The following is a 24,868-nucleotide window of genomic DNA, read 5'->3' as shown; positions in this document are numbered from 1 at the left end:
AAATACACATTTATATACGAGTACTTAATTAATGTGTACTACTTTGAGCGGATGAAATATATATTTTCCAGTTAAAATAAAAAAGTTTAAAACCTTTCACATTTACTGTGTCAAAATAAACACAACGTGTTGTCCCCGAGCACACTCTCTAAATGTGTTAAAATTCTATACAACATGTTTTAAAAATGACACCTCTTCTTTGAGTGTAGGCTAACACCGTTTCCCACAAATCATCTTTTCATTTAGTTGTGTCATTACCTCTCTTCATGATTCTCGCTGCAGTTCAAATTAATTGGTCTTTCGCTTTAAAATTATTCATAATCAATTTGGTATTAATGAGAAATATTCTGACTGAAGAGGAGGTAGCCTATACGGGTTCCTCTGTGCTGTGGGAAAGCAATTGAGGAAAGTAGGCTATATGCTGCGAATAGAAACATATAGCATTTACATCAAGGACTTGGTTTTGACTTTCGGTTTGCTTAATAAGTTCCTGGCATAGTTTCAAAATTAATGAATTTAGAAGTCTGGTTTTCATCTCTCGCCAGTGCATGAAGATCAATTAATACAGCTGAAATTGTTTCCAAACAATATGCCGTGATAGTTGGCACTGTTCAATATGATTATGAAATGTGAATATAAGCTACTTTGCGCACCAAGCTTTACAGCTTATACAAAGTTTCTCAGGCGTGAAATCAGCATTTAACATAGGTTTATTAAGATCAATTATTAATCCCTGTATGAACTGTAGTTCTGACAATAAATAACAATAACTTACGTTTGTTCGAGAGGCTCAAACAATTTGTCCTCCGTCCATTAAGATAAAATATTTTACAACAAGAGTCTGTTTTCTATAATCTTCTGAAATCATGCTCATTAAGACAAACACATGGGTCTCTGGACTCGATAACGAAATATGAAAAAATCACGTTGAAGAAAGACACAATGATCACCGTTAATGAAAAACGCTCAACACAGAAGAGTCAGTTGCTCCTAATCAATTTCAGAGAGGATTGTTTGTATATCCATTATAAGGTCTTCGCTCTTGTTGGGTTAATGTAGTGACGTCACTGTAGTGGCACTTGCTGGTCAGGCAGGGTACTGTCGAAAGCTGAGACGCTTGGAAAATAATTTAGACAGCATCTTTGTGTGCGTTTTACGGGGGCGTTGTTCACACACTCTGCAGCTTCTCCAATTCTCTTTGAAAAAAAGTCTTCATCGGACGCTGTGATACGCTTGTCTGGTCTGTTCTCATGCAGGGTGTGGGAGCATGCTCGTCCAGGGACCGTCGGTAATTGGCCTGTCTCACGTCTCGACAGGGCTCGGTACCATGCTGTTAGGAGTGTCAGGGAGCTGCGAGGATAGAGAAGTCACGTCGCTGCCAGAAGAATTTCCCAAGGAGCCAGATTCCGAAAAAGATACCTAAGAGAAAATGTAGTGTCATACCGTTTGAAAAAAACCACCAACATACAAATGACATAGGCATGCAAGTGTGGATACGTGTTTAGTCGATAGGCTGTGGGTATACGTAAATGTGTTATTCTAAAACAAATAAGAAGTATCGTTATGCATAGGGTACGGAGAGTGCCAATCATTAGGCGTAGAAGCATTTAATCAAATCGTGGGTGTATTGAAATATGCTATAAATTAGCCTGGGGGGAAAAGATCAATGTGTTGGGATGAATGGGGCTGAAATTAGTTACTCGAGCATACAAAGTAACTGCCATTCAAGTGTTAGCTAACTGCAACAGTGCCAGAATTGTACATGAGGGTCCAGTGACATTCAATAGGCTAAAAGTGCGCTAGTGGTCCAAGAGTGCAACAAAGCATTGAGGGGCACATCCTGTATTGAGTCAAATTGGGGGGGGGGGGGGGGGGGAGCTGGAGGTCACCAGAGACCACAGTCCCATTAAGGATGTGAAGGATGCTCTTGAGAGATTGATTTTTACAGCACATATGTTTCGTTGGCTAGCTAAAATATATATGTTGGATAGCAGCACTGTCCTTTATGATAGAGGTTTACTTCTGAAGTTAAATACTAATAACATAAATACTCTTAATACTGACAAAACGGAAAAGTTCCAGGCAGTTTTGTCGATTTCAATGTTTTCAAGCTGAAGGAAGATGAGATTGCGCGGTGCATATATACGTGTGTGCAAATGTGTGTGTGTGTGTGTGTGTGTATGTGTGTGTGTAAGAGAGAGAGGATAGAGAAAGAGAGAGTGAGCATATGTGTGTCTGTGAATTATATTTTCCCTTACCAACTGCTGAAAGGCTGGTTGTTCCAGATCACTCTGCAAGGCAAACTCGCTCAAGGCTTTCCAAGGTGGCTGATAGGTTTGCACCTCCACTGGGTTACCCTGGACTGCACTGTCGTGTCTAATAGGGCTGCCTGCTACAAGAGGTGTGCCTGTGAGTCCTTGTAGATTCTGAATGGGAAAAAATAAGCCGACCGCTTAAAACATTTTAACATTTAAACGTGACATTTTTATTTGATAACGAAAAAAGAACCAAGGTACTCTTCTTAGTATAAATATAAAACAGATAATTAATACGTCATATGCCCAAATTAGATTATGATTTTTTATTTATTTTACATTTAGAACAAAAAGATACGCAAGTAACTGTCCTGAATTTACAAATTTAGTTTACATTTCAAAGACATACCATCTAAAATCATTCAAATGAATGCGCATACACACACCACACACACACGCACACATTTCTTCCTGTACATTTCATAGTATTTTCAAAGACAAATTTATTAATGAAATTAAATAAAATGCTGACGTCTGATTATCCGAGGATTTTTACATGACGTATTAATGCATCTATTTTGACTTTAAAAGACAAATCTAAAACATTGCCTTTACTTCTCATCACCTAATTTGAAGTGATAGGAGGGGCAAATCGGATTTGGCTTAATAGCAAATAAAGAACTTAAGGCAATATAATGTTTATTATTAATTAAATAAACAACTAAAGTTACTTCAAAATGCATTCTGACATGACAAATAAAACTGCGCAAGATCATTCATAAATACTGAATTATTTAGGCCTAAAACAAAGCACATTTATACCAACTACATATTCCTGTGGCCTTGCAGTTGTTTATTTCAACATTCCATGCACATTCAAGATATATAGGAATGGTAAAGTAATAAACAAGTAGTAAACGCGCTATATTCGCCTGAATAAAAGCGCGATAGAACTTACAAAGATGCTTACAGTTTTATCACTGTGCTGCTGTTGCTGAAGTTGTTTCATGAGGATAGATCTCTTCTTGTCTTTACATCGTTTGTTTTGGAACCAAACTCGTATGACCCTCGGACTCAGACCGGTCATTTCAACTAGTTGTTCCTTCATTAGAGCATCCGGCCGTGGGTTGGCGTTGTAGCAGGTCCGTAGGGTGTGGAGTTGTTTCTCATTTAGCACCGTCCTCACTCGAGTAGTCTTCTCAGATTGCTTGTGGACGTGGTTTCGATGCGGTGGCTGTCTGACTGATACTGGATCTGCTGGAGATATAATATATCGATTTAACCTCTTGAGAAGTTTTTCTCCAACAAATTGAAATGAAGTGTTCAACGTTAATATGAAGACATTCCCAACATTAGTTTTAAATATTAGTTTCATAGTTACAATGGTGTTACAATGTCAGTTATTTCAAACCACATAGGTCTATCACAGCAACTGAAACTTATCAGACAAATGTAAACAAATATTTAATTTGCTAAACATAATTACACCGACAGTGTTGCCAAAACAGCCTACTTAAATAACGAAATAAATAAATAACCAAGTGAATTAGTTAATCCGAATAATAACGTATCGGGCGAATAGGCCTAGGCCTACATATAATTAAACACTGACAACAGTTGTAAACAGCCCGACAAACTTAACGTTTTTGCACAGTGATCTATTAAGGCATACTAACTCCTGCAGGCCCAAATGAGCAAATATGAAGTAATGAGCGTGTGTTCATACATCGAGCTGTTGGTTTTCAATAACAATAATACTGTTATTATTATTATTATTATTATTATTATTATTATTATCATTATTATTATTATTATTATTATTATTATTATTGTCTAACTAGAATGTAGCATTACATTTACTTCAGTTTTAAATTATAGGAACCACAACAAATAAACATCTAAGTCAGATCCACAAATATCAAGCAATAATAATAATGATGATTTTCCGACAAACAAAAAAATTACAGCAAAATAACAAATTGCCTTGCTTTCACATTTGTTTTTACTGAGATGAAAATGCCTTTTTGTACAAACATGATCATCGCAAATAATCGAAAACAAAACTGACATAACGTTTGTGCTACCTTACTGCGAAAGGCCGATCCCCGGAATGAGACCCAGGACAAGCGAGGCGCTATAACCTTGCTGTTATTTAAATAGCCATCCACTAAACAATGCAGTATATGTCAAAACAATTCCAATTCAATTCAGGTCCAATTCAATTTTCAAGTCTCAAATTGGGATATACACCTTATTGCGTTGTACGTTGTGTCTATAGTCACCGGCTTAATTTCATCAAACAGTATGGCATTAGGCATCGTTTAATTGCAGTGCCAGATAATTCAGACAACGACAGGAATTAAAAATGAAAGAAATCGCGTCCTTAAACTAGGACTACTTTTGGTATCCCACAACACCGTGTGACGGGCATACACTACCCCACTATTATTGTCGTTTTAAAAAAAAACCTTTAGGCATTTAAAACAGACACTATGAAGCCAGACAGGCATTCCATTGTAGCACAATAATTCTAGGCCAATATAAAATTGTATACAATTGTATACAAAGTTGTCCATCATTAGGCTATTATTATTATTATTATTATTATGATTATTATTATTATTATTGCTGGTGTTGTTGTTGATGTTACTTTATGCATTTATTCGCTCTTGTTCATTGTCAAAATGTCTAATGAGGAACTGCAGCTTTAGGAATAATAATAGGCCTGCCCTAATAATATAAAAAATATGTAATCACACACAAAAAATAATAATATTGTTGTTGTAACAATAACAACAATCATAATCATAATACTTGCTGTGACTGACCTGCCAGGTGAAGGGGCCTGCTAGAGTGATTATGTCCGGGGCTTATCGGACTACCCGCGGCACCGCGCTCCATTAGTAAGCTGTGGTCAGCCCGACAGAGCAGCTCCTCCTCCCGCAGCGAGAACTCATCGCCGGGCAGCAGCTGCCTGCTGCACACCGAGCACCTGAAGCACTCAATGTGGTACACATTGTCCCGAGCTCTCATCACAAGGTCGCTGCTGCTGAAGCCGAGGTTACATTTTGCACATTTTATCCCAAACAGCCTGTGAAAGAGACATGTACGTGCGTTTCAGAATGGATTTTTAACAAAATGACACAAACCTGAAAAGTAGTGTGTGTTCTTTATGTCAGCAAAGAAAACAGGCATTTGTGCATTGTGTCAGCATTTATATGTTTTTTCATTTTATTAAAAGGAAAAAGGAGTTTTGCACAAAAGACAAATTATAACATTGTGAACATTGCAACGTTGGATAAAAACCAGTTGCATTAAATAGCCCATGTTTACACAACGTTGCTGTCCAATATGTCCATAGGCTATTTGCAGACATTATTTTACAGGAAATACAGGGAAAACGACTTTTCCCCTACTCGCTTGAACTTATATGCCGTTTAGTTACAAGGGCAGATAAAATACACTTTTATTTAGAACTATTTGTTACTACCGGCCTTTTTGGCATACATTGCAGCAATTATTTACGAAGGAGAGACAGAGATTAAAGACTCCTACCTTACATAATCTCTTTTGCAATATGTCTTGCCTTCCCGGACGAAGCAAGTGCACGTTTCATCCAGGTACTGATTGCATTCGGCACACTTTAAGCAGGCTGCGTGCCACTCCAAATCCGGGGAAACTCTTAGTATGTACTGGTCATGAATCTGACTTCCACAGCCTACACACATGGCGATTCCAGACTTCTCTGTAAGAAACATGGTCACAGTCAGTCTACTAGCAAAGCCGCGTTTGAATTTATATTATAGTTATAGCTACAACACGTGTTTGAGTATGGATATCACTTTTTTCCCCCCAGGAAAATAATGCTTAACTTTACATGCTAGTCATACCGACATACATTGGTTTAACAGCTCTAGTGCGAGGAGACTAAGATTGCTGTAATTTACACGATGAATTAGGCTATTAATTATTTTGCCTACTTTTGCATCTGTCAATAATATTATTAATTTCTGTCATAGTTAGTATTCGCTAGCTTTGCATTAAATAGCCTAGATGAAAGAATATTTTCCAAATTCAGCCGTTCGCGCTATTGACCTGAAGACGCGAAATGAATACAAAATAAATAAACCCAATAAATATCTACTTTTTAAACATAGATTACATCCTACTTGGAAAATCGTTTACACTAAAACGTCACTTGCATGCAAAATGTAAACAATAAAAATGAATCATTAAGGTGTTTCCCTTAAAAATATTTGAAATGAAACAATCACATTATTCGACTTACTTTTGGAATGATCCCCCATATCACCCAAGAAAGAAGAATTGAAAATAATATCCACCATACAGGACGGATGACGGAGAGTGCGATAGATGCAGAAATGTAGTGAAGAGCTGCCCGTCCAGGCCGTCGCAGGCTAATAACTTCGCTGTTCTCCGGAGTGGCGTAAGGGGAAGAGGGAGCGATGTCCCACACGCAGCGTGACGTCACATGCAAACTTGAACCCAGACACGTCAAAAGGGGGCAATGGGGGACCCGAGCGAAGGGATTGGTCAGAAGAGGACAATGGATCAAATACAGTGGCTGCAACTTTTCAAAAGGCAGGGCATCCGTAGACACTGTAAGCGTCTTCCTTTTCAATCAACCACACTCAATATTTTGAAAGGTAAAATGAACGAACTGCTGCATAACTTCACTAGACAGAGGCGGAATAACAGCCTTTGCTCAAACAGAAACACACAGAATTACTGGCTATTAATTATGTAACCTTTTCGTTGTAATTTTTATTTAATCTGTGAAGAATATTTTCTGAACGTAGGTTCGTACTATAGGTTTGCGTAATCGATGTTGTCATATTTTCAATGGAAATTTTCCTCAGCAGTGTTATGAGAGTTGAGCTTGGACGGTTCTGTTGACCGGTTTACATACTAGCCTAATTAAGGTTATACGTTTTTTAAATGATAGCTACTGTGAGGAATTTGCATAGCTGACAAAAATCATTGTAATGTCCCATATCAAAATGCCCATTTTGATTTTCGCACGGTTGCGTTCGAAACGAGAGCCCTCTACTGGAGGACAGGTGTAAGTACAGTCAGCACTTGCATGATCTCTGGTGTTCATTGATTTGCCGTAACGCATCGAATACATTATGTTAAGTTGATGAACACAAAGTGAAAACGAAAATAAAAATATACAAATTTGTCCCTGAAATGCTTCACCCGAGCCCATTCTGTTCACTTGCCATCCAAATAATCAAAATAATTCATGCAGTGGTAATAACAAGGCTAATAGCCTAATTGTGATCTCTGTTCAAAACATTGTTGTAGTAATGTATTCTAATATCGTATAAATAGCCTATGTTAAACATAAAATTAATTTTCACCGTTAAATTATTAATGTTATTCACAAAAGACCATTCACACATAGGCTACGAAAACAAAATTATAGCCTATTATTTAAGATGACTTTGGGCCAGGTGAAACTGGCCCATACACTCATTGTTTGGCCTTTGCATATTTAGTCTATAATAAAAATTGTTTGTTTGCATTTAAATACATTTATTTAAACAACTCAAATAGCCAGAGAGCATCCAGAATTAACGGCGTAGGTGGTTATGTGCCATGTGGTTAGACTGATGCCGTGTCGTCTTCTCATAACACATCCACGAATTCAGTCGCATATCCTTTCGGTAGGCCTACATATTGTGGTATACAAACCTCCTTCATATTGATACGGTGTAGCCTACCTTCTTCGGTCCATCAGTTTGACGAGTAGCCTATGCTCGAATAAAAAGAAAACGTAAGGGAATGCCAAACCAAAAATGTTAAGAGTGAGATGACGCTCTCTAATAAATTCAATTAATCGGAAGTTAAAAAGTTCAGTTTTTTACAGTTACAAGACACATTCTCATTCTACTGATCGGAACTCGGAAACACAATAAAATCCGCATCGGCGAGTATATGTATATGTATGTATATGTATTTAGCCTATGTATTTGTTGTATTTGTTTGTGTATTCATTAACACTGCTCTTTCTTATGATTAAGTTGAATAAACGTCTTAAAGTAGTTTGGTGATGTATTTGGTAAAATAACCAATGTAACAGTTCCTCCAGCAAATGTTGCTCATCTCCTACAAGACGGAATTCGGGGGCGACCCTTGTGTTAACGTGAACCTCTTGTCAAAGTCTGACCTCGCGTCGAACCTCCCCTCTGGCAGTGACCTTCACCCGAGACACAAATAATTTAAAGTTACAATTACAGTTAGTGGGGGATGTCGTTTTCAATAATTGACATTCGGTCAATTCTCATAACAAAGTAATTGAAACCACTCCCTTAATCGCAGTGCAATGCTGGATAAATATGCTGATAAATATGAACAGTGCCTTATTTAATTGTATCCCCAATAACTTTATCAAGAGTAGTCTATGCTATCGCTACAGCAAGCGTTGAGATAGCCTATACATTCACAGATAAATTCCGTTTTCTCCAGAAAAACGACAGGGAATTTTCTTGAGAAAATAGGCTGAGTGATTTTGATTCTGACAACAGTGCCGATACAATTAAAGAGCCCAAAAACAACTCGGCCTAGGCCCGATGATAATTGGAGAATGTTATCGCAGGCTACAATTTATAACTGTAGCCTAACCGATTAACCTTTATCAAGTAGGCTAAGTAGTAGGATAACGCAAAGAAGGTATGTTTAGGTTATATCAGTTAAATGATGTAGGTAGGCATTTAAAAAATCCCCCTGGACACTCACTTTCAAATTAATAAAACATGTTTGATCAATGAAATATAATTGTTTTGTATATATATATTAAGTTAGTAGCTTATTGCTTATCATTTCTTATTTGAGCCAAGCTCATATTAGGTTTCTATAAAAAGAAACGCGCAAAGCCTAATAGAAGACGTAAAGTACCCAAAAAGAAAGAACAACAAGAGTAGGTATATTGTTAAAGATTTGGGTTGGGGATGCTCTCTCATATCTAAATAAGTAGGTTACCTTGATTTACTGAAATGCCTTGATCTAGCCTAAACCCTGGGATTTCATAATACTGGTGTCATGCGATTATCCTGCTTGGATTTTAATGGGGAAACGTAGCTACTGTAAGCAAACGAATGAAGTTGAACTGGCAAATTGAACTTGGAATTTAAAACTAAAATTGAGATGGAGACGGCGCATATTTCTATTATTTATATTTCTATTATTTATATATATATTTATTTTTTTCAATATAGGGAACTTGAATTTGTTCTGCGGTTGGCAAAAAGATGGTTTTTCCTAAGCTCAGGGTAATAAGACAAGTAGGCTAAGGAAATAAATGAAATTATACAGCACTGGCAACGGAATCGGATTACGTTGATGAAACAACTTGCAATAGAAACGCTGATTTAGCCCAACATTTAAAAAGTTAAAAACTGTAGCCTACCACGTCTACACAGAATGAAGAAATATTTTTCCAAAAGGAACCCTGTGATTCCATAGAAAAACACTATTTAGTTACAACATTCTTTGTCGGGAACATTTTATTGCGGGTTTCACACTTAGACTAAAAAACGTTCCTCTATAGAAACAAGCCAATTAACAATTTTTCTTACAATTTGATTGATCCTATATTACAATATATTTTAAAATATATGTTTATGCTATTATTACTGAATGCATAACCTATTCTTGCAGTCACGTTATGCAGCCTAACAGTTTTATGTGAATAATTGTATTTCGGCCTAATATAAAGTCTATTTCTCAATGAACGGAAGCGCCACATGTAAGTCTCGCGCGAGGAGATGTTCTATGCGTTCCGCCATTTTTATTTGCTCTGACGTCACAACAAACCCGAATGCTCTCTGTCTGCTGGTAGTTTTAGGCACTGTGGATCATGTATAAGGCGATTAACAAAACAAATCTGAGACAAGTGGTGAGTTAACTACAACTTGAGTACATTTTAAATGCAAGTGACTTGCTCTAATAACGATGCATGGCAAAAATGTTGCAAGATGCATATGGAATAAAGATAACGTTACATAGCGTTTGTAGGCGAGAGGTCAGGGGAGGACAGGTGAGTGAAGCTAGCTAGCTAGTGGGTAGAATGCGAGTTCAGTTTGTACCTCGCTAAAACTGTTTGAACTGATCAGGTTATCGCAGCTGGATGACGAAACACCACTCGAGTAAATCAACTTACTGGCAAGCACTGTACTAACTAACCAGTTAACGTTATTAGATTTATTTTGCTTGCTAACGTTACCCAATGACATATTTAGGTAGCTTGTGAGCATTGCTAGTAGGAGTAATGCAACGTATGCTAACTAGCGAGCAGATGGTTATGTATCTAGTTACGTTGGCTAACTACGTAGCTAACTAACGTTATAGCTACTCTATTTGACCTGTATAGCCGCCCTATACAACAGCTGTCCAACTTGGACATTATGCAACCATGTAAACAATTGATTGCAAAACCTTAAATGGCCCCATCTGCTGTAACTTAGCCAACTACTGCCAGTTCACTTGTGTACTTGAATGCTTCTGCTATAATTTCATCTTCCCGAGCAATTCATCAACGAAGTGCTAACAACCCAATATTACGAGAAGCGTGATTAAACGGGTAGCTTGTCACGTTAATTTGTAGCATCGGATGTAAGTCTGCATTAACTATGCTCTGCTGCAGCTAGAACAGGTAACGACGGCTTGGTTTGAAGGGATTTCTCATTGATCGTGTCCGCTAGCAAACATAATGTCCATGCCCGTGAATGTTATTGAAACAGACATTTTAATAAATATGTTATCACTTTTGAAAATTGACCATTTTGTTCCTGTTTTTCCCTTCTGTAGTCTAGTCTCTTCCACAGATTTCAGAGTACCTTGGTTGTAGCTGAGCACAACAATGACAAGCTGTCGCCAATTACACTTAACACCATCACTGCTGCGAGTCGACTGGGTGGGGAGGTGTCCTGTCTGGTCGCAGGGACCGACTGCACAAAGGTGGGTTTCTTTCATTAAAGGCTCAGTTACCAGGATTTAACTAATGATGTATATGTGTTCAGAATTCAATAGGTATTTGTAATATGCCACTAAACACAGTCATGCCCACAACACCATGTTATGCATATCATTGTTCTTCCTGTAACAGGTCGCAGAAGAGCTCAGCAAAGTTAAAGGAGTCCAAAAAGTTCTGCTGGCACAGCATGATGCATACAAAGGCTCTCTGCCAGGTGACTTGATGCATTTGTCTCTTTTTACTGATGACTGACACCTTTGGCTTTCAGTCTCCAACTGTAGAGTTGCATTTAGGATTTTCATGTTAATGATTTATTTGGATGCGGGAGGTCGCACAGGAGCGAGGACCTCTGGTTGGTCTTTAAACTCAGTGCAGGTTTTGCATGTTTCTCAAACAGAGGAGTTGACTCCCTTGATCCTGGCCACCCAGCAGCAGTTCAGCTTCACACACATCTGTGCTGGAGCCTCAGCATTTGGGAAGGTAAGACCAAGTGTGCTTTGTATGCCTGAAATCATATTATATCTTTATAGTTTCAATGATTATCAATTTCACATTATTGTTTAATTTAATCATTTGAAAAGTCACACAGCATGGATATGTCATGTTGCCCCACAACATGAAATCTAAGGCTGTCTGTCAGGCGGAACAGAATGCTGTCATGTTCTCCCCTGCACAGCTGTATGCTTTCACATTACCCTTTAGTCTTGACATGGCCATACTGCAATCCATGATGACCTTACAGTATTATAGTACAGTTGGTACTGGTAAAGTGACAACCAGCATAACCTAGCATATTTGTATAATTAGCCAGTTTTCTATCATTGCTGATGGTTAAACAAAATAGAGAAAAAGTGACTTTGTTGATAACATCAAAAAAAAGGTCATTAATGACAAATACCAAATCATCCAGCAGTGGGCAGTGTAAGAACCTTTTTTGCTTTCAGAATAAAATGTATAATTTATTGAAAAATAATTATACCATGGACGATGATTGCGCAGGGTTTTTAAATCGATGAATTTTAAACTTTCAATCACAAAGTGCTCCCACAGTCTTATTTGTGTTCTCAGTTGTGCTAATGTGAATGTTTTGCTGCATTGAGATCGAAAGCCATAGATCTTCATGGTTTATTCACAGCTGAGACAGGTAGGGCTCTCAGGTTTCCTCCGATTGGCTTTATTCAGTCTGTCAGGTGTAGATGAGAATTTTGTACAAACCACCAGCGACAGTGTACTTCTTTTGTCCATTCTCTGTTTTTCACCCATAAGCCACCTCTTCTGAGATGAAGAGCCCCTGTCTGAGCTGCAGGGATGACCTTTCCCCCAGATTCGGTTTACTAATCCGGTTCAGCGTTCCCATGATTTGGAAGCTATGCTGTTTGTATCTGACAGTAGGGTTTTTGTCATGGCCTGCATAGGGTTTGTGTTGAAGGGACACTGTGTTTTGGCCTTGTACTTGGTTTAATTTTAGTCTGCGGTCGCCTTGTTCTTGGTTCCATCTGAAAACAAAATGGGTGCCACTTTTTTGTTGCTAATTTGGCCAGTCCTGTTTGATGAAGCTCAAAACAGATGGTGTCCAGAGATATTTCACGTCACAAGGTTGTAGGCCAAGGTCATAGAAACCAGAGGCTCCTCATACATTTTCCAGTGTTCAGTTTCAGTCTTGATGTTATTATATTTTCTTAAATTTCACAGTGGCAGTTCCTATTCTGTACTTTTCATGCGGGGTGCAATATGCCCTCACTTCAGGGCTGCTTGTGATGGTGTCTTTCTCGTGTGGTGGTGCCCTGCGATTCACATTGCGTCTTATTACACTTGCATGAGTGGAGTGTCTGCCATAAGTGTAGTACTATCCTCAATTACAAGTTTTGTAATCTGTCATTCTGCAATAGAACTGTCAGCTTACAGATCTAATGGTATTCAAATTGAATTACGATGCATTAAACAATATCTTATGTATTATAACCAGACTGGTATTGACCGAAGCAGGATATTAGTCTCGGCTTCCCTGCAGGGCTAAATGCATAGCACACAATGTGTCGTAATCTGGTGGATTCAGTTTCTTTTTCTTTTTTGTCAATAATACACTTATCAGATATCACTTTCCACAGGGTACTTTTTAATTAGCGTCTCCCCTTTTATTTTCATACAGAAGTTTGTCCGGAGTTGAAGCCTTTCTTAGCACTAAAGTTTTGATTAAAATCAGCAAGTTCTTGCCCGTCCAGTTTTGTAATTTATGTTTATGATCTATATGGTGTCTGTATTGTCTTTTGACATGCTTTTATCACTTGAATAAAGTAACTTAACCAGTTTCAGCTTTTTTTAATATAATACATGTTGATGAAAAAAAATGATGAAGTAAACTGGATTTTCTTTTGGAAAACTTGACACAACATTGTGGAGTGATAAGAAGCTGTAGTTTGCAATGCAGCGCAGTCTTGTCTGTGATTCGCTGAGATGCCATAGGACATTGCAGTGATCACAAGGGCCTACAAATACAATTGGAAAGTCCAGGGAGCAAAAAGAACAATAGATCTGTTTTAACAATGCTTTTTCTAAGCTACTTTATTATTATTATTTTATTAAACAAGTGTAAATTGACTATTCCCCCCCCCCCCCCCAGAATCTCCTACCCAGAGTTGCTGCAAAGCTGGATGTAGCTCCAATATCAGACATTATTGAGATCAAATCGCCAGACACATTTGTCAGAACCATCTATGCAGGTGAGTTACCCCTAGCTTGTTCTGGTATGCACATTTAGTTGGCACATTTCCATAATATTTTAGTTTTCCAGCAGTGAAGGTGTTTTTGACTGTAGTGTAGCAGGCTCGACTTTGGATCCCTGCCACTCCCTGTCCTTTATCTCTTTCTTGGACCCTGACTCTCCTTTCTGGAAGCCTCCCAGTGGGATCCCTCAAGACCGGCTTGATGTGATCACGCTCGTAAAAAATCACAAAATGTAAACTGCTCCAAATTAAGTTAGTCATTTAATTTTTGGCAAGGGGTCAGGTCGTCGCTGGGGGGGGAATGAGGGAGTTCAGCCTGGGCCTCGTGCTGAAAGTTTAATCTGGGCACAGCCAATGAAAAAACACTACTCTGGAGTTTAATGACTCAAACCTCTCGTCTCTGTTCAGTCACGGATGTGCGGTCTTGGTGCTTAGTTTTTGGGAGTTTTGAGCTTGTTTACAGCCAGTTTTCTTTAAAATGCAGCCACTTTCCATGACTAGTGTAGCATAGGCTGAAAAGTTAATTTGTTATTTAGTTGAAGCTTTTTTTTTTTTTTTTCAAAGCGACTTACAGTTGATTAAACTAAGCAGGGAACAATCCCCTTATAACAATGTGGGGTTAAGTGTTTTGTTCAAGGGCCCGACAGCAGTGCGGATCTTGGCTACACCGCCTTGGCTTGAACCGCCGACCTTCTAGTCCCAGTCATGTACCTCGGCCACTATGCTACATGCTGCAGATCAGTTTTAGATCAGGACACTGTGAATGCCTGTTAGCAATGCAAGCGGCTGAGTGATTCCCACAATACACCCTGCTTACCAAGTGTCTTAACCGGCGCCTTTCTTGGAGAAGGATGGCGTGGATGAGGTGGAGCTGCACTCCGGTTTGACCGCGCTCTTCTTTCACAGGGAACGCGCTCAGCACGGTCAGGTGCAGCGAGACCGTGAAGGTGTTCACAGTGAGGGGCACTTCCTTCGAGGCTGCGCCGGTGGAAGGAGGCAGCGCTTCGACTGAACAAGGTATCGCCCTGTGCCCCACCCCCTCGCAGGGGGACACCCCGGTTTTTATTTATTTATATTGAATCTCTGTTTCTGACAACGATTGGTTTGATTTGGTTTGCTTGGGAAGGTGTAAGTTTGAGAGTGCCACTCTTGTGATTTTACGGTTGCTACGCTTGTGTGCCATATGGCATGTGGAATTTCATTTGATCCTTAAAGTGTCCCCTATCGTTTCAGTCTCCCCCTGTCCTCCCGTGGGCGTGTCCGAGTGGTTGGAGCAGAACCTGACCAAGAGTGACCGTCCTGAACTCACCAGTGCCAAAGTGGTAGTGTCTGGAGGTAACCTGCACCAGTTCATTCTGTGGCATCAAACTCATTCAAAGCGTAGATCATGTCAGAGAATATGTGCACATTCCCTCTTGGCTTAGCTAAGGAGTTCATATCATAATTTCAATCATTTGGTGGGCCTGGTGTTAGAACATACAAAGTCAAAAACAGAATTCTCCTAATGAAGCATGTCACATTGAGAGACAAAATATATGTGACCCTTTTTTTTTTTTTGTGTGTTTTTAATGTTAAATATTTTTACATATAAATTTTTGTTTTGCTTCCATGGAGACTGTCCTGCTTGTGTCAGCCAGTGTTACCGGCAGGATGTTGTCAGTCAGTGTAACTGGCAGGGTGTTCAGCCAGCGCAGTGTTAATATAGTGTAATCACAATGGGTTTGTTTCATGTTCCTCCAATCAGGCAGGGGGCTGAAAAGTGGCGAGAACTTCAAGCTGCTCTATGACCTGGCCGACCAGATGAATGCCGCAGGTAAAATGGTTGCGCTAACATCCATCCGTTTGCAACGGGTTTCTGTGTAGGAGTGAGTGAGTGAGTGAGTTCACTCTCTTTCTGTCTCTCTGTCTGTCTGACTGTGTCTGCAAACACGTGTGTCAGTCATTAAGTAAAAACCTTCATGGGTTTATTGTGTATGCATTCTGATATGCGCGGTGTATAAATGCGAATATTTTTATTCATAAGTTGCCCTGTGTATTCTGAATGCAGTTGGGGCATCCAGAGCAGCCGTTGATGCAGGCTATGTCCCAAATGACATGCAGGTCGGACAGACCGGCAAGATCGTGGCCCCGGTAAGTAGCAAACACACTCCATTCACTCTGGTGACATCCTTTATTAATCATATAAATGTAATAATTAATAGAATTAGTTCATATTAATATGTTCATTTCCTCAGTCAGGGCTGTGTGGACCTTGAAGTCAGGACATGTTTTTGATAGAACCCGTCAAGATACTCATTAACATTTTGTTATTCTGGCACATTAATTTTAATACAGGCAAAAGTTAATGGGAGTTGGGTTATAACTACGTATAAAAGGAAGCATAAATTCATTGCAAACTTAAGTCTTTCGTTGTGGTTTAAATCACTTCATGGAACAAACTACTTTTTAATTGTCATTGATAAAGGACAAATGTGGTTCTTTGTTTCATGCAATGAAACCAGAGATTCACTGTTGCTCTACAAAGAAATTGATTTGATGTCTTGTAAAAACAAACAAGGGTTGCATTGTGGATGACATTAAAGGAAGAATACACAAAGACAAATGGGACTTGATTCCAGGAGTTCAAACTCTACAAACATAGAGTACTCTACATGGCAATACTAGAATGCATTTATGGGACATTTGCTGGCACTCTGACTTGTTTGATGGTGTATGGGTAAAAATAATAGAGGTAGGACAATGTTTTTTCTGACCGTCTCTGAGTGTACACACACCATGTGTAGTTGTGCTCATGGCTAATTTCATTCTGTTCTAGGTTTTGAGTACTGCTTGAATCTCGCTGTGCCCTTGTGTGTCTGTGTGTCTTGGTCTGTCTCTGTGTGTGTCTGTATCTATAAGTGTTCATTTTTGTGCGTGTGTGTCTCTGTCTCTCTGTCTTTGTGTCTTTGTCTGGTTCTGTGTGCATCTGTGGGTATGTCTGCATCTATAAGTGTTTATTTGTGTGTCTGTGTGTCCGTGTGCGTGTCCGTGTGCGTGTCCGCGTGCGTGTCCGCGTGCGTGTCCGCGTGCGTGTCCGCGTGCGTGTTTGTGTGCGTGTCCGTGTGCGTGTCCGTGTGCGTGTCCGTGTGCGTGTCCGTGTGCATGTGCCTCTGTCTCTCTGTCTCTCTGTCTCTCTGTCTCTCTGTCTGTTTGTTTTTGTGTGCGTCTGTGGGTATGCCTGCATCTATAAGTGTTTGTGTGTGTCTGTTTTGTGTGATCCAGCCAGTCACACTCACTCAACACCCAACACCTCACTCGGGGCCTCCCTCAGCGGGGATATTGGTGCACATTGTACGATAAACAAACAGGTTTCCTGTCAGCGATAAACATGCTTTGGCATTTTAACTCATAATCTCGCCTCTCCGCACATGACAGAGAGAAAAATAATACACCGAATGTTTTTCAGCTTCAGTGCGCGCGCATCGTTTCGCGTCTTCAAATCAAATAAACTTAAAGAGGTTAATTTTCCATTATCCTGTTCGGCTGGGACGTCCCAGCTGTCATTACCCACACATTAGGGCCGTTTAGCCTCTTGGAAGTGTAGCTAGCGACTGATCCGAGCTCCTTAATGATTCACCGGATCCATTAGCCGGAATACCTAAAGTACCGTGGGCCCGCCCCAGCCCGCAAACCAGAAACTTCCGGCAATATCGAATTTTAAACGTTTTACGTTTTATCTGGGCTGATGATCCGAGCTGTCGATGACCTAAGGACTTCTGTATAGTCGGATTCAACGGGAGGAACTAATCCCGAATTTTGGCAAAACCGGCACTCGTCGGAATTGCGCCAACAGTGATGCACGCGGCCCCTGAAAGTAGAACCATGTTGCGGATGTATAATTCATAATTCCTCAGAGTTAATGCAGTATTCACGTAATAATTAATATTAATTTTTGATTGCCGCCCCCGGGCTGTTTCTGCATTGTTTGCCGTGGGAGACGGGCCCATTACCCCCTCATAAGCCAAGCTGTCTGTCGCCTGCTTTATCTTACAAATGAAGAGCGTGTTTCCTTTCTGGGCCTAATCCTCACCACCACACAGCGACGTTGTTATAACTTATTAGAGCCCCTTACACGACTCTGTGTCAAGTCTAATGGGGAGAGCAACGCCTCCGCTTGTCTCCTTCAAACGTACGGCCGCGTGCTCGGAGATGTCTGACTGTGAGAACTGCATTCATGATGTGGAAAATGAATTCTGTGCTTTTCAACGTTGTTCCAGTTTTTTGTACAATTTGGTTTTTAAAACAAAGGAGACATGAGGGTGGTAAGTTTGTTGATTTTGGAGTTACAAATTGAACATAAAATATGATTTATGTTAGCCACTTTTATGAGGATATTAGTTTGTCTCATTTTGACTTGTTTCTTTTAGTTTTTTAGTTTTTTTTTTTTTTTGGTTGCACATGATAATTATTAATGTATGACTTCACAGAATTTCATTAAGTGCTGTGGGGAAAGACGTGAAAGCACAATTACAGTTGGCTTTTCCTTCCTGAAAGGCCTGAAATGAGGAAGTAAATTAGCGCAGTAATGTAGGACATTAGGCCTTCTCTGTTGCTCTGTGGGTGGACATTTTATTGATGTTGTAAGTTATATTACGACTCTATTACATTGGAACGGGAGAGAAAGTGTGGAGCATGTTGGGATACCAAGAAGTGCAATGCCCAACACCAATGTTATTGCGTCATCCAGTGTCCTTACATTACCCAAACAAACACACCACACAACAATCCCACAGTAACCGTACCTCTCATGGCTCATGTAATGCAACCACTTCTACAAAGCCGCTTCTATAAAACCATAGTGATGGATTGTTAGTCGCTCTCGTTAAATAGTTGATAAGGTTTCGGCGTGAAAAAAGCATTTGTCTGTATTGTTGTAAACGGTGTAAAGTGTGTGTGAGAGGGACTGGGCCTTGTGGACGCTGAACCCAGGGCGCTCTGTTTGTTTACCCTGCGAGTGGGGTAGGGGGGTAGGGGGGGGTTGGAACTGCGCCCGTCGCGTGTAGCGCACTTGTGTTCTCACACCCGGGCTGGGAGCTCAAGCTCACCTTTGGGCGTTGTGAGCGCCAGGACAGCAGGTGCGTCTGCCCGTCCCTGCGTCTCCCGACAGCTGCCACAGCCGGCCAGGGCTGGGGGACACCTGACCGAGCGCGGCACGCCGTCTGCGTGTTCCTTTCCCGAATCCCTGCGTGCCTGTACGCTTTATCTGAAGAAAAATGAATACACGTTTCACTTTTTTTCGAACAAAACAAGCTTTCCAGAAGTCTGTAACGGGGAAACTTTAGAGTTTTTTGTGTTGCAGCTCGGGACCAGGGGGATTGTGGGATTCCTGCCCTCCCACCCTTTATTTTCTTCTTCGCTCCACCATGGCTTTAAAAAAAATAGAAAGCGTGGCAGATTGACAGGGCCTTTCATGCAGAGTTACCCGGGCCCGGCTTTTAACTCCGGCAGAACCGTGTTCACAAATTGATGCTCTGCCTCTCGGGGGACTGCCCCAGAAAACATTAAATTGTACTGAAATATTCATATGCGAGTGCATTTAGCTGAAAGCAATTGATGCGCTGCGGAGCTCCCCCCGGGGGGGCAGGGGAAGTGGTACTGGGGCCCCCTGCTTTCTGTGGCAGACACCCGGAGCGCCCCTCTTAGGGGTAATTGCGTGGCCCTGCCCCGTCGTAGCCCCTCTGAAAGCCCTGGCAGGGAGGTGCGGGGTGGGAACGCGTTGCCTGGCACCGGGACATGGGGACGTGCCCTGTGTAGACGGATTTGAGTGCAGGTGGGACGTGGAGGGGGCCCCGTGTTTATACGTGCCGTATGGCACTTCAATGACTTCATGTGAATAGTCCCGTTATTAACAGTTTCAAAAGAGATAAGAGTGGAAGTTCATTTGTAATGCCGGAATGTTCTATCAGAATAGTTCTGTAGAGTGTACACACAGGTGGGATATATAAAATGGGACTGTTATTTAAAAGTATTTCATTGTTTTTTCATTGCTTGCTCTACCAATCAGAAATTCCCTGCACTACCATGGTGTTCATGTGCCATTTCGTGTGATTTTTAGTTTTTACGTCCTCCCTCTGAGCTATATGAAGCTTGTGGTTTATTTGTGTGTGATATTTATATCCAAGAAGAAAAATTTAAGAAACTTGGATTTTGGTCCGCCTTTGGTTTGTGATGTTGATCAAGCTACCGACATTGCACTTCCACAGGAGATGTGCTTTTAACCTAATGATTCAGTGATAATGGTAAATGACAGCTTGGCTGTGAAATGTTATGCTGTATGAACTTAAGGAGTATTTTTTCTTCAAGGCAGCAGCACCACAAGGAAAAGGTTGAATAAACCATGATTGAATTCCTTTCAATCATATCAAGTTACTAGAAACATAAAGAAGAAACCTATTCATTATGAAATGTTTTTGAGCCCAACACTGCTTACATCGCTGTGTAGGATGAACTAGTTCATTACATTATTTATAATACCTGTCTATTTAATAGAGTTGTTGCTCTCATAAATGTGAAATGTTTGTATAGAAGCAACTGTAAATATATTGGCTTGCTAGTTATATTATCTAAATACTTCCTCTTCTATGTGTAGTTTCCTATTCCAAACAGGAACAGTATCTTCTAAACGGGTATTTTTTTTCTTCTTAGTCTTTAAGATATATTCCAGGCTTTACTGTAATCCTGAAAAATAAAAAAAATAATGCTAATCTTCCTTGCCAGTCTCTTGTCTCGGTCCTCCCCCTGCCTGACTAATTGCTCTTGCCGTAGAGGAGCCCTGGGCGTTCATAATTACCCCTCGGTTAATGCTGTAGTCGACACGGCCCTGAAGTCATGTCCGATTAGACTATGCTTGGCAAGCGAATGTGTGTTCAAGGAAGCAATGAAGCCGGAAATGTTCATGTAACAAAATGGCTGTGTATTAAAATATATCAAAGCATTATAATTCTTTTGAACAGGGCCTTTCTCATATTGTCGTGTGATGAATTTAATTTATATACTGCTCACTGTCTTGGTCTTGAAGCACCAGATGTCTTGTGTACTGCTCGTCTGAATGGTAATCAAACAGAACCTGAAGAGTTTCTGTTTGACAGAATTGGTTTGCTCTGTATTCCTCCAAATTAAAGTCAGACGCAATAAATCATCTTCCAACTGTTCCTTTGCTCTGGAAGATTTCTATCACTGTTTAGTCCACATATGTACCAGTTGATCTTATTAATATATACAGTGAATGAGTATTTGTTTATTGGTCATATTTGTGTCTAATGTATTTCCAGGAGTTGTACATTGCGGTTGGTATATCTGGTGCCATTCAGCATCTGGCTGGGATGAAGGACAGTAAGGTATGCTCACTGAACTTTCTAACTTTCTCCTCTTAAATGTACTAGTATTTAGTATTTTTCACGCTACAAAGTTGTCTGACACAATTTAGCTTCGTAGTTTTAATTCTTATTGTAGTGGATAGCGTGAAGCACATATCATTAGGGCTGTTTGAACAGTGCTTTACATACTTTTCAAAGGAAACTCAAACTTAATATGAGGTTGTTGTATCAAGTGTTCTTTGGCTGGAAGCAGTCTCGTACATCTGCTAAGTCTCTGGTCAGATATATTCATTTGCAGGCTGCAACGTTCAGTATAGGGTAGGCGTGTGTGAGTACAGTGCCAGTCAGTGTTTCTCCTGGGCCGTCCAAGTTGTGCCAGGAGAACGATCTCAGCCTGCATAAATAAACCAAAACAATTAAGTTTCGTTTCACAAACGCAAACACATTCATCTGTATGTGGGACAGAGCCAGCTGGTGAGCTCCACCAGTAAATCTGGTTCGAGGAATTGAACAAACATGCAGATAAAAGAGAAGAACCCGTGTATCCAGTTTTAAAAGGATGAAAATATGCTCAAATGTAGTAGTATTTTATTTGAGCAATAGAGTTTGGCTCTTGGAAGTGGCTTGGATGTTAAAAAGGTGAAAACAAATTAGCGACTCCTTCATGTTCTTAACAGTCTGGCCAAAAAAAACTGAAAATTCTTCAGTTTTGTATATGGGATATGGGATTTAATAAATGAAAAATAAATACAATTTAACCTGGAGGTCATCAAGGTGAGTCTTGGAGCTATAGTGGCTCCACTGGGTTGTTTGCCCCACCACTCCTTTCATCCCTGGGCTTGACCCACTTTTATTACCCGTAATGGAGTATAAAGTAACACTCTCCCCAGAAGAGTACTGTTTTATGTAAATGTGGAAAAAAAACACTTCTGTAGCCATGACAACGGTCTCCTGAGTGGATCCTGTCTACCGAGTGGGCCAATCCGTTTCAGGATTCTGTGCACTTAAGAAGTGTGTTTTTAAAGGGAACCGGGAAAGCTTTTTAAAGAACGATTTATAATTTATTTGGAATTTTGCCTTGCTTCAAAGAGCCTGGAAAAGTGTGTTCTGGTTGGGATCCCTTCTAAATATTGGGCACCTGCACAACTGTAGTTTGTACACTTAGTCGTGCTTTTCTCATTGATTTCAGTGTGACATATTCTATGTGCAAAGGAAATGCAGTAATCGCATTCTTGCAAAATTACTTACTACTTTTTTTTTTTTTTATTCTGGAATATTTCTCTTGTTTAATGGCTAATAAACTGTCCAGAGAGCCATTTATTCATATTTTTTCATGATGTTTTTTGACAGCCTCACACCAATATAGAAGTCATTTGATGGCAACTTTTTCCAAATTAATGCACAGTATTAGATTTTCCTTGTTTGTGCATGCAAAAAATTATTCGTTGCAACAAATACTGTCATTACGTGCTGTTCTCTCTGTGCTCACTTGCTTTTACAAAAATCAATTTAGGGAGTGTAAAACTTGTCAAACTCCTGTCTGCTTTAGATGGTGCCGATTCTGTTTATCGATCCTATGGTGTATGAGAGGTCAGTCCTTATACATCTTGGTCTTTGTTAACAGACAATTGTGGCCATTAACAAGGACCCAGAAGCTCCCATTTTCCAGGTGGCTGACTACGGTTTGGTGGCTGACCTCTTCAAGGTGAGATACTGTCTTTTAAAGAGCAGGTGATACTGCATTTTATTTAATCATCTGAGGAAGATGGTGGGAGAGGCAGAGAAAACTGGGTGTGGAACTGGGTGTTGTGGTCAGGTGATATCAAAGTCTAACCTTTTGACCATATACACCATCAGCATGTTTGTTGAGACATCCTTAATAATCCTACCTTCCCAGAATGCAACAGTAATTGTGCTTTACACTTCTGGTCCTGCCGTCCTAAAAGTACAGTTTGTTAAAATAATAAATGTGACTGATGTCTGCATGGTACATTTTATTGGTGTATTCCAATAAAACAGCTGGATGATTTGACAATGCATTGCAAATTAATTTTACTCATAATCTCTTCGTTCACAGGAAGTCTCAAGATTGTCGTGGAATGTTAGTGCTTTTGAAACGATTCCCTTTTAGCAGTTATTAATTAATGGCTTTAATTATTAAGTGATGAGACTAATGGTCAACGCTAATATGCCCCAATAAGTACTTCCTGGTTTGATATTCCTGCCCCCACAGGACTATCTGTCCTTTGCAGGTTTCTGGAATGCCTTCACTAGTCCGAGACTCTCAGAAGCCCACACTAAGATACAAAGACACATTAAAAGTAACCTGCAGTAATCTTTTATTAAATCTCTGGATTCATATAAATGATTAAGTTTCCTCCATTAGGGATTTCCCACGGGTCTCAAATCATTGTAATATGTAACTTAGATTTATGATGTCCTCTCTGATGATACATCTATTGCTGGTGTATGCCGAATTATGTGATGCGCTGGATTTTATTTTCAGTTGCATGATTTAAAGGTGTGGTCTCAATTATTTAAATTATTTGAGGACAGTGGCTCAAAACAGAAATAAAGACGAATGCTTTGCCTAATAGCTCGCAGCTATTTATTTTTCCTTACAGACATTTCTGAACTTCATTTTCCCCACTATTCATAAATATCTTGGGTCCAAGGTTGCTGAAATCCCAAATAAATACTAGCTTTAATTTTCGCCTACAAATACTGTGTACGGTATTTCATTAAATGTAATTAATTGGCCCAGGCCAGATTTGTGGCTTGTCTACTTGTGGACTAGACTACCTGGCAGCCATTTTCTTAGAGACCTGTTGGCTGGAAGTGGTGTTAGTGGCACCTGGAAGATGAAAGATCCCAGAGTGAGGGCCAGAAAACATGAACATTTCTATAACCTGGAGACAAAAGCCACGGTCCGATGCAACCACATCTATATCAGTTCCCCTGATTCATTTTGCAGGACGCATTGTTCCACCTAATTGAAAATGTGGATTTGAGCTCACCACTGTGCATAAATGTGTTCGTACTGCTGAAATAATCTTGACCTGGGATTTGGAGCAGCACTATTCCAGGTTTCTGTGGCATTGTTCCACCCAATTGCACTCCTGCGGACTTGGAAAACTGTCCAATACATTTTTTGCCATATAACAACAATTAATAATATTGTTTGTCTTGTGCTCGTCTTCCAGGCTGTTCCTGAAATGACCGAGGCTCTAAAAAAGTGATCCGTGGCATGCCTCGCCTTCTGGCTCTTCTGCTGATCCTTTGTTGTTCTCAACACGGAACCACAACGGCCATTAACCTGCCCTTACTCCTTCAGCATTAAAACTTCTGCCTTAAAGAGCTCCAATCCTGTTTTAGACCGTCTCATGAGGTCCATGCCCAGAATGACCGAGTCAGATTATTTTGTGCTAATTTGAGGTGGGCTTTCTCTGTTTGACAGAGATGTTTCCAGTTTATATATTTTAGTATGTAATAAAGTCAATAAAGTGCAATAAAGTTTAATGACATTTTCTGAATAAA

The 24,868-nt window shown here is 40.0% G+C and overlaps 2 protein-coding genes across 5 annotated transcripts; one reads left to right on the top strand and one right to left on the bottom strand.

The window, feature by feature from the left end:
• Window positions 1-788: 788 nt before the first annotated feature.
• Window positions 789-6,659, bottom strand: isl2a (ISL LIM homeobox 2a). Of its 4 annotated transcripts, none has more exons than XM_061222522.1 (6): window positions 6,544-6,659; window positions 5,811-6,000; window positions 5,084-5,346; window positions 3,214-3,512; window positions 2,259-2,426; window positions 789-1,419 (listed from the first exon to the last, which is right to left on the bottom strand). In XM_061222522.1, the coding sequence occupies exons 1-6, from the start codon at window positions 6,599-6,601 to the stop codon at window positions 1,303-1,305; spliced, it is 1,095 nt and encodes a 364-aa protein (XP_061078506.1). In that variant the 5' UTR covers window positions 6,602-6,659; the 3' UTR covers window positions 789-1,302. The 4 variants fall into 4 exon arrangements, with proteins under 4 accessions (XP_061078506.1, XP_061078508.1, XP_061078507.1 ...); XM_061222524.1 differs by having other exon boundaries at window positions 3,226-3,512; XM_061222523.1 differs by having other exon boundaries at window positions 3,214-3,509.
• A 3,379-nt stretch (window positions 6,660-10,038) lies between these two features.
• Window positions 10,039-24,868, top strand: etfa (electron transfer flavoprotein subunit alpha). Its single transcript, XM_061222104.1, has 12 exons — window positions 10,039-10,176; window positions 11,088-11,237; window positions 11,386-11,467; window positions 11,651-11,733; window positions 13,874-13,973; window positions 14,883-14,993; window positions 15,210-15,311; window positions 15,721-15,789; window positions 16,024-16,106; window positions 21,287-21,352; window positions 22,956-23,036; window positions 24,535-24,868. The coding sequence occupies exons 1-12, from the start codon at window positions 10,138-10,140 to the stop codon at window positions 24,568-24,570; spliced, it is 1,002 nt and encodes a 333-aa protein (XP_061078088.1). The 5' UTR covers window positions 10,039-10,137; the 3' UTR covers window positions 24,571-24,868.

Source organism: Conger conger, chromosome 15 (genome assembly GCF_963514075.1).
Source record: "Conger conger chromosome 15, fConCon1.1, whole genome shotgun sequence".
Lineage (NCBI taxonomy): Eukaryota > Metazoa > Chordata > Actinopteri > Anguilliformes > Congridae > Conger > Conger conger.
Note: the sequence above shows the minus strand (reverse complement) of the source record. Positions and strands in the feature narration are given on the sequence as shown.

Coding starts and splice junctions, on each gene's coding strand:
- isl2a (XM_061222522.1), bottom strand. CDS start 6,601: ATGGTGGATATTATTTTCAATTCTTCTTTCTTGGGTGATATGGGGGAT. Junction 5,347..5,810: donor TGCAAAAGAGATTATGTAAG/GTAGGAGTCTTT, acceptor TCTCTTTCACAG/GCTGTTTGGGATAAAATGTG. Junction 1,420..2,258: donor AACCAGCCTTTCAGCAGTTG/GTAAGGGAAAAT, acceptor ATTTTCTCTTAG/GTATCTTTTTCGGAATCTGG.
- etfa (XM_061222104.1), top strand. CDS start 10,138: ATGTATAAGGCGATTAACAAAACAAATCTGAGACAAGTG. Junction 13,974..14,882: donor TGTCAGAACCATCTATGCAG/GTGAGTTACCCC, acceptor CTTCTTTCACAG/GGAACGCGCTCAGCACGGTC. Junction 14,994..15,209: donor CAGCGCTTCGACTGAACAAG/GTATCGCCCTGT, acceptor CTATCGTTTCAG/TCTCCCCCTGTCCTCCCGTG.